This window comes from Austrofundulus limnaeus, unplaced genomic scaffold (assembly GCF_001266775.1).
Source record: "Austrofundulus limnaeus strain Quisiro unplaced genomic scaffold, Austrofundulus_limnaeus-1.0 Scaffold418, whole genome shotgun sequence".
In the NCBI taxonomy this organism is placed as follows: domain Eukaryota; kingdom Metazoa; phylum Chordata; class Actinopteri; order Cyprinodontiformes; family Rivulidae; genus Austrofundulus; species Austrofundulus limnaeus.
Window position 1 is genome coordinate 34,551 of NW_013952820.1, and position 10,000 is coordinate 44,550.

General features: G+C 38.3%; 1 protein-coding gene across 2 annotated transcripts in view; it reads left to right on the plus strand.

Moving 5' to 3' along the window:
* large2 (LARGE xylosyl- and glucuronyltransferase 2) overlaps window positions 1-10,000 on the plus strand; it is a gene marked incomplete in the record, with an annotated part of 84,096 nt that overhangs the window by 13,319 nt on the left and 60,777 nt on the right. Inside the window, 2 exon segments of one of the 2 annotated variants that reach the window (XM_014024320.1) lie at window positions 803-897; window positions 4,050-4,188. In XM_014024320.1, the coding sequence (XP_013879774.1) occupies window positions 884-897; window positions 4,050-4,188 (153 nt within the window). 2 annotated transcript variants of the gene reach the window in all.

Below are 10,000 nucleotides of genomic sequence, written 5' to 3' on the forward strand. Positions count from 1 at the left end.
TATATATACTGTATAATGCTCTGCTCTAGTTGCTGTGGTTGATAATTCTGTTGTATGGGAAATCTTTGATGATTTTTTATTACTTTTCTTTTTCCTTTTTTAAGGTTTATGTTATTAGGTGAAAATCAGAGTTATATAAGAACTACCTGAGTAAGGGCTGACTATCTGAAAAATCTAATAATAAAAGGTGTAGGGCTAATATAATAATTTAATAGAATGTGTATAAGTTTTAGAATTCATAAAAATGTCAGGAAGCTGTGTGTTATGGATGTACCCACAGAAGAAAAAATGTCTAATTTCACAGGTAAACAGAGTTGATCTTATTTACCTTGATGTGGATGTGATCTGACCAGAACTCAAGCTAATAATAACTGTTTAAAACTAAAATAAGCTGATAAAGCAAATGAAATTATTGTTATTATATTAGCTAATATATATTAGCTTCTGTAGCATACAGTCTATATTAAGTATTTTATACAGACTAAATTTCTGAAATGTATTTTTTAATCTCAGCTATAGATGAGATTCTGATCACTGTAATTAGCTGCAATTAGAGCTTACATAAACTTTTACAAATTCACTAACTAGTTAAAGTTCTAATTATTCAATTAGCTAAAAAGTCTTGAAATGATTGGAATCAAGTCATTAATTATTGACTGACTTCAGGTCAACTTCAGATCATCATTAGTTGTAACCAATATATTTTCCTTATAATTCACATAGTTGTTTTACATGATTGTTGTATGAAATTAACATTAATTATGAGTTATATTATCTATTGTAATAAAAATAATTCTTACAGATGAAGTTGGGCTTACTGTTAATCCAATCGTCTTGTCAGCTGTGAGACATTGACCTCTTCAGGCACCGTCTCAGCTTCTCCATGATGTCACAGATGTAAGTAAGTAAAGTTTTATTTATAAAGCACCTTTCACAAAAATATATTCACAAGGGGCTTTACAATTATTAACAATGTAAGAATGGTGGAAAGATAAAATGAAACAGAATAAAACATAATTAAATATAAGCAACGTAATGAAACATCAAATCAGGATTAGATTATAAAATTGTAACTCAGAATATGCAGAGCAAATATACAAGGATACACATAATACATGTAAACAATGAGTGGACAGGCAAAGCTCACTATAGTGTCTTATAGGCCTATCACCAGAATCAGCTTTATTGGCCAAGTWTGTTGCTCTCTATGGTTCTAATTTACCTGAGATGCATAAATGCCTGATGGTAATCCAATAAGGTAAATGCCTCAGTGGCTCTAAGAGCTACACCAGCATAAATGTCTTCAGGTGGGAAACCCAGCTGGACAGATCTTAGGGAAGCTCAATTCATTTCTTGGAAGTAGGACACAGCAGACAGTAAAAACCCAATCATATGAAGAAAATACTAAATATAAATAACAACAACAACAAATGTTAAGGAGCACAGTGTGTACACATGATGCCCCCTTAATATTTCCATCTGCCCCCTCAAGAATGCATTCCTAGAACTGGCCCTGAGAGGGAAGGTTACTCCAGCAGAGGAAGTTGGGAGGCACCATTCTCTTTGCTAAAATGGTTTAGCCTTGAATCAGAACCAGTCAATTGGAAGTTGCCYTAATGGACAAAGACAGGCAAATTTGACTTAAATATGATGCAACCAGTGTGTTGTTGACAAGTTGTTAACACATAGTCTGTGTAATTTACACATGAAATTTTGATGCGTTAACATCACATACTTTATGTGTCATTTAGACATTGTATACGTGTCAAATTCACATGAAATGGTCATGCCTATTTGGCCTAGTAAACTTTCCTTATCCTGGTTTATGTGTAATTTTTCTGAGCATTGCACAGTCTGACCTCGGGTGGAACTTTTTGTGAAGATTTGCAGTAATTGCTTCTCTAAAATCATTTCTGATATCTTTCCACCCTGACATTATGCTGCCACACACCTGACTGCTCCATATGAGTGTCATAAATGATTTCTGATCACAGTGTGGTCAGCATCTTTTTAACYTTTTGTTTTAAACATGACTGAATTGCAGAAGGCTGGAGGGAAATTCATGCAGGATTTATAAAAACAACACTTAACATACAGTACGTTGGAAGAATAGCTCAGTACCAACCATCTGCAGAACAGCTGTAGAGCTGTATGTGCAGTTTGTTCAGATGATTGGCTGTTTGGAAATAATGGCTCTGATTGATTTAGGCTTGTTTGTTGTTTGTGTTCCAGCTTCAGTGCTGCTGGTTGTTGATCAGGCTGTGCTTAGGAATAAACGCTATCAAGCTGGAGTCAAGTACTCCTGTTGGAAGCTGCTTCGTCACCACTTTTTACAGCATATTTATGCATTTGATTTCTACATTTCCATCAGCAAACATGAGCAGCTGTTAAAAGCATTTTTGTATTTTCTGTTTATAGATAGTGATGGAAGTTTAGGAGAAAAATGACCAACAAAATATAAAAATCTTTCTTTGTTCCTCCTCTGAGATTTAATGCCCCATCTAGACGTAATGTTTGAATATGTTCACATTAAACTCCCATCAAATGGGTTTTRATGACCATGTGTGGTTAACAAACGGCACCGAAGGTTAGAATGGTYCAGGTCACAATCAGTCACACTTATTGAGTCATTCAGATGATTTTTAAAATGCTTTTAGAACTACTTAGACTCTGTGGATGATTTTATGTCTTTTGAAAATCTGAACAAACAAATAAATAAATAAAAACATTAACTTGCTGGATAATGTCAAATTAAAATAAACCAATATCCCAACCTGAAAAWTTTAACAAGATCTCCACCCATCAGGCCAAGGCCTGGTGTTGAGACCTGGATCCTTTGGTTTCAGGCTGCACAGAAACATTACAGTTCCGAAGAAAATATTATGTAAATCTTTTTATGTACGTAGTACAAAAATCAGCACTTCCTTTCAGACCAGTCCGTCACAGTAATTTCTCAGATTGACCAACCTAGAAACTAATCTTTTCTCCACTGATTTATTCATTTTATTTATTAACTCTTATTTAACCTGGCAAATTCCACTAAGATCAGAGATCCTTTTTGCAAGGTTGGTCTGGGTCTGAAGGCAACTTATTGTACAGGGTTCAACAAATACCACTGTCTGACTGGCCAGGACACGGAAAAGGCAAGTTTGGGCAGGTTGGTGTGTTCCGGTCCCTGCACAGCTGGGCATGTAAACTTTTTGTTTTTTARATGGCCATTTCATCAAAAAATTCTGAAAATAAATGAAGAAATATAGCATTTTAAAACATGTAAATGGGGTAAACCACCATCATTTCTCCCCCCCCCTGCAAAGTGTAAGTAAGACAAAAACCACTGTATATGTAATTTATTGTAATTGTTAGTTTAGAAACATTTAGTTGTGTACATGTGTGCTTTCACAACTGCAGAGTACTTCACACCTCAGCAGGGGTGTTACCAAAATGTTCCACTCTTCAGACCTAGTTGCTGGTGTCAGACTCTGATCACCAATAAAATGTAAACAAGCTGCTGGATTGCAACAAAAATGATACATTTTCACTGAAAACCAGCTCTGTGTAAACGGGGCCTGACATGCTTGGGAGTGTTGTTTTGTGTTCATGGAGGGATGGTAGGCAGGAATACTGATTAACCAGTAAATAGACTCTTCCAGACCTTCCACTGGTGAAAATCACTCAGGTGATTTTTGTATTTCATTACTGTAAGARGACCAGCACCAGGCAGCTGGACCCCAGTTCAATTAGGACCTTATCGAGGAATTAGTTACGTTTCCAAGTTTAGCTTTCTGGTGTCGTGCATTTTGTGTTTTCTCTTTTCTGAACTGACTTTTTAAGGTTCATGTGGTTCTGAGGTTTTTATTCCAGGTTGTACTGTCTCCACATGCACCTCTCTTTAAGTGGAGAATATTTGCTCCTGCAGGGGGTTACTGTGGACTCCTGCAGTTAATATGAAAGGAGAATCAGGGAGGGGGAGGTGTTTTAGCCTCAGGAGGTGTGAGCTGTGTGCAGGGAGTGTCTTTTCTTTTTCTTCTTTTTGTCCTCTTTGTATTTAGATCTGCTGGTTTTGGGAGTCAGTGTGAAAGGAAAAGCATTAACCCTGATTTCTGGGGTATTCAGGCTCCTCTGCAAGATAAAACCTTTCAAACTCATCTGGAGGATAATTCCTCTCATCATGCTTTCCTAGTTCTCCTGGTAAGACTCTTATATTTACCTCTGGCTGTGTTTTAACGTTACTTAATGCTAATTTTCCTGTCGGACATTCATTTTCACCTGCTTTGGAATCATCTGTTATACAACATTAAGAAGCAGAACTCAAACTAAAAGCAGGGAGCAGACCTGCATTTTCTCAAAGCTTGAATTAAATGGTCACATTTTTAAAGAGTTGAAAGCAGGCTGCTGAGGCTTGAGCCATACAGGATCATTTGAGGTCTCCACTCAGAAGATTTTATGACTATTTTTCTTCTTAAYTGTGGAAAACAGAGCTGAAAGTCTTATTTTAAAGAAGACAGATGAGAGTTAAAGTTTTGGGATGATTTTCAATAGAAGATCTACAGGTTTGTGTGAAAAGTAACCCAAATATTTGCTGATTTCCTCACACAGCTGTCCAATCAGGATGTGAAGGAAGTGTCAACATCAGTTTGTTGTTTCGGAAAGCTACTGAAAAGGTCACACTCAGCACTCATTAATCTGATGTGTGTGTGTGTGTGTGTGTGTGTGTGTGTGTGTGTGTGTGTGTGTGTGTGTGTGTGTGTGTGTGTGTACAAGGTTTAAGACTCGTGTCAGTCAAACATGATCAGTGTGCTGCTGGAGATTCTCAGGCTAACACAACACAACTGTTATTCTGCAGCTCGTCTGTTTAGCTACATGACAGCAGTCCTTGTTGTCTCTGAAACCAAAAGTTTCTGAATCCTGGTCTCAGAGTGGTTTTTGAGAGAACCTCGTCAAGGTGCGTGAGAAGCAGAACAACAGTTAAAAGCTGAGAGTAAAGTTCTGTTTCTCTGTCTTTTCATCATTAAGGAAAGTAACTCCGACCTTCAGGATGTAACGGTTTTGTTTCTCAGTCTCCAGAGTGCGTGTGTGTTGTTGAAGCTCAGCCTCAGTTGTAACATACAGTATACACCTTTTGTTTGTTTATTGACAATATTTTCTGCCACAATAAGCCGATATTCTAACAAATAGTATGGATAATATTTATGTTTTTCTGTGCATCTCTTGTACTCAGTATACATGTTTAACATCGGTCACATCATTTCTGCATACCTGTTTGTATTTTTTAACTGAATATTTCTTGGTGTAGTTTTGTTCCAAGCAGTGCTTCAGCTGTTGTTCACAGATCAGGTTTGATCTCAGAGGAAAAGGCATCAATCTCCCTGTTTGTTTCTGTCTCACTTCTTCTTGTTCGTCTTGCTGCAGGTGAACTTTGCACCCAGCACCTTTATTGTCCCGATGATTGACACCTCTGTTCCTGAGTCTTTCCTAATGACTACGGTTTGCTTTGCTGCTTTTTGAAATGACAATTGTGACAGTTTGCTGATATCAACATCCGTTTTGGATTTTCAGCACAACTGTTTGAAGAGTGAATCAGACCTTAACCCTCTCACTGTCCTTGCTGTACGCTAACAAAGCTAGCCAGTTAAAGTCATGGATGTCTGTTAGGAAGCCACCACCTGACAACCCCACCCCAACCTCCCTTATTCCATGAAATATAGTTTTTGCTCATCGTTGGCACATTATTCAAACTTTAGAGCAGCCTGTTTGGTGGTTTTTGTCACTCATGGTCTTCATTGAAGAGAAGCTCAAAAAAAAATGTCTGTGGATGTTTGAACCAGAGGTTTCTGTTAAATCCACAGYCAAAAAAATCATTGTTAGGCAAGAATAAACTGCTATTTTCTTTAAAATATTCTAAAAGTGAATCAACCATAGTTATAGAAAGAGCGATGTGAGAAACCAGGTCACAGAGAGAAACTTTAAGCTCATTTGATGTGCTGCAGTGACCAAAACCCAGTTTGTAATCAGAGGTTTATAAATCACAGGATMCTGCTTCTGGATCGGATCAGAGACTCTTTACAAACAGTTCAGCTGTCTCCTCACAATTACTCTAAGCTCAACACAGAGATACTGAGGCAGTGGATTTCTGACATCAGTGATAAAAAAAATCCTAATTTTATGAATTTGAATCAGCACAAATTTTACATTTGTTTCCAGTTAAGTCTTTTTAAAGTAGACTGAATAATTGGTTGGTTCATTCTTGTTCTTTTTCAAACAGAGAATAATGAGCTGATTAATAATCTGTAGGCATCACAGGTTTGGTGCACAGAAATCTACACACTTGAATCAATCCAACAGTGTTGTGTCTTACTGAGGGAAATGTTAAAGCTTTAATAACTTTTTTATCTGGCTGGATTATTGAAAGGATGTGAACTCTAGCCCTTATTTTAGCACACAGTCTCTCAAACACTTTTTCCTTCTCCAACTCTAATAGATTTTACTTTGTAAGTAAACTTTTACAGTCCAGTAAAACATATTTTGTCCATATGTAATACAATCAAAAGAAATCTCAAAACTTGTCTAGTTCTGAAACAAGCAGTGATCCTGGTACTGGATCAGAACTGGTCTCACAGATGTTCAGTTGAGGAACACTCACAGGTGCTTCATAGACACATGACATACTATATGTGGATGGGTGGTATGGTAACAGCTGGAACACCCTCCATTGGAAATTGATACACCCAAAACACATGGCCACGCCCCCAGCTATTTTCTGTATGGGGTGGGGATGGGTGTGGCCTGAGGGGAGAAAGAAAGGAAAATTTCATGAAGACAGGGAAGTTTCTTTTGGAAGAAATGTGAAGGAAACTCATCTGAGAACCAAGGAGCTCAAAGTTCTCWATGGTTGAAGGTGGCAGGAAGCACCATGGGTCAGGAAGCTCTGGAGCAGGAAAACTTCTGAGGACCGTCATGGTGGTGACGTTCTTTACCGTGAGTACATTCACCTAGCTGTACCTGCAGCTGCTGCACCAGGTTTGGTGTTTTGACATTTATTGAGGCACCAAGCTCAGTTTTTGTTGTGTTTTCTTTACTTGGGCTTGGGACAGAGAGAGAAAAACCCAGAGTGGAATTTCTTRTTTGGGTCCTTTTTGAAACAGAACCGAACACAAGCCATGGTTTATCTAAGTTTACACACAAAGTGTTATTTGCTGTGATAATTGTTTTTCACTGTTGTGCAACAATGCACTTGAGTTTATGAAACTGTAGCATTTGTAGGTTTGTTTTATTTAATGCTTAGGGTGTTAAGCACTGCGATATGCTTCCATCCTTCGTGAGGTTGTTGTATTTTCAAGGGTATTATTATAAAGAAAACAATTATATGTCAGGAGGGCAAACTGGCAGGTGCTCAAGACCTTGATTTCATGAAACAGTTGATGGACTACCACCGTCCTGTCTCTGGAGGATGGACATTGTGCTGTGCTGTCAGGGTCCCAAGAATCAGTACAAGTGCCCTGCAGTCAGACATTTGGGAAACCCACACCCTACCAGGAATGAGACCACTGGGCCTTTCCACAACATTGGCAGGATTTGTTCTGTCCTCTTGGCAGAAGAATTTGTGCAGACTGTGGTCCTCCATGGTGATATCCTGCAGAATGATGGACCCACCAGTCCATGAGTCCAAACCCATCAGTCTCTGGTGTTCATGTTAGCTACTCTCTGAGTGCTCAACCTGGTTTTGACAGTAACTGGGTGTTCTCATTGATAAATCCACACTGGTTTACCTCAGTGGACATCAGACTTGATAGAAGATTGAGACATACGTATAACACTAAATCCACGCAAAAGTAAAATATGTTAAATAAATGTCTTGTTCTTAAAAGCTGTAATAATGATCTGAACCTGTGAATTTATGACTGTGTGGGATGAGAACACCTTTGTCTCCTGCTGCTTGGTGTCATGATGAAAGCTGTGTAGAACCAGAACTGATTCTACTTGTTTTTTCTTCTGTCTGATTGTGGGGMTTTTAAAGGCCTTCATTATTCTCTTGGTGAAAGTGTGACAGCTAACGATCAGGAAGAGACACATACAGTGTCTCTGCTTTTCAATGGGAAACACTAAGAGGAACAGGAAGGAGGAAAGAAAAATCAAACCAAGATGATGGTTCCACAGGTGTCGAACTCCATTCTCGAGGTTCGCTGTCCTGTATGTTTTCTTGTTTTCCAGCTCAAACACACCTGATTTGCATGAATGGATGATTAACAGGCTTCTACAMAATTTAAGAAGTTAATTGAAYCACTGAATCAGGTGTGTTGAAGCAAAGAAACAAGGAAAACARGCAGGATAGTGGCTCTTGAGGACCTGAGTTTGACACCTCTTAGACCTCTGAGTAAAAGCTGAAACATGAACTGTTAATCTTGTTGATAAATTATTCAGGAGCCATTAAGTCCTGAACTGAGTCCTGCCAGCTGTAGGTGGTCTTAAAGACTTTCCAGGTTTGGTCTCATGTCTTTAAAGGGATCCCTGATTAGTTGTAACATTAGACTTTATTTGATAAACATATATTTTAACTGTAAAATAAAGACTGTAAAAATGCTGTAGGCTGTTTAGTTTTTATAATTTTTAAAAATATGTTTTAACTCAGACGGAGCCATTTTATTTCCACACAAAGCATTCTGGGTAAATGATGACGTGGATAGGTCCTCGGTGRGAGGCTGCTAGCGAGCTATATCCACCCTGAAGGTTAATCTTGGACAATATCTGATGATCGACTCTTTTAAATGAAACCAGAGAGCGTTGACAGAGAGGAGAAGGTAGAAATGGATGGAGGACAACAGAGCTGCTTCATGGAAGAAGAACCTCTAACGATGGTAAACCATGGCTAAAACTGTGGCTAACGATGGTAAACCACGGCTAAAATGATTGCTCTGATTTACTTATTAAAAACATGAAAAATACATAGAAATGTGTGTGAAAACCTGTTTTTATTGGTCATCAAATATATTTAGTCAGATTTTCTTCTCCTTGAATTCTCTATTTTTCTTCCTTTATTTTTGCAGTTTGCATGTGTTTTGTCAAAGACAGACAGATGAGTGACTGGTCTCTTTAAGCCACTCATTGTTAAATGACCTTTTGTAATTAACAGCAGTGTTTGGTTGTTTCTTCTTTGATTGCATCTTGGTCTGTTTGCTGTTTAGTGGATTTGACAGCAGGTCTGAAAACACTGGGTCAGAAGCTGGAGACGCTGCACTTCAGACTGCTGAGAGGGAATTTATCGAGCGTTTGTTTTCCTTTTATCACCACTGCCATCTCCCTCAGACTTTCACATCTTTGTTAAGTGGCTTTACTTTTGACTACCCCCACCCCCAGCTCAGTCTGCCAGCCTGGTGAGTTTTTGCAGTGGTTGCATGTGTGGAACAGTGGGTGCATCCTGATGAGTTACAAACAGCATCTGTGTGCTGCATGTTAGTTACAGTTTGCACTTAGCTCTACCACATACATGAAGCAGGGAGTTGGTTAACTCCTGATTAACTGAAAGCCTCCAACACAACAGAGTAGTGTTATTTACAAACTAACTTTAATAAGCAGTCCGTGATTGATGAAACAAACTACATGTGGTTCTAAATGAGTTGTTTTAGAATCAGTGCTGATGATCTGTTAGAGCGCTCACTCTTGGTGTGGCTTTATAAAGTTAAATTAAATGCAGGGGTAGACATAAGGAAATTTTCAAAAATCTGGTTATATGCCAAAGGTTTTGGTTTTACAAAAATTGGCAAAAATCTCAAGTAAATGTAGTTTAATGTCTAATAAAAATATTGATTTTCACAGCAGTAATTCTGTCTAATACAAAGGAGAAGTTGGACCAGTTTATGTCTAAATTATGAATCAAACTCAGAAAATAAGACTCAGTGAAACCTTCAGGGTTGCCAGCGGCATTTAAGCATTCCACTCAGACTCATCCCAGCCCTCGCTGTCCTGTTCTTCAAACAGAGTAAATGATGAGGCCCTCCTGAAAAGC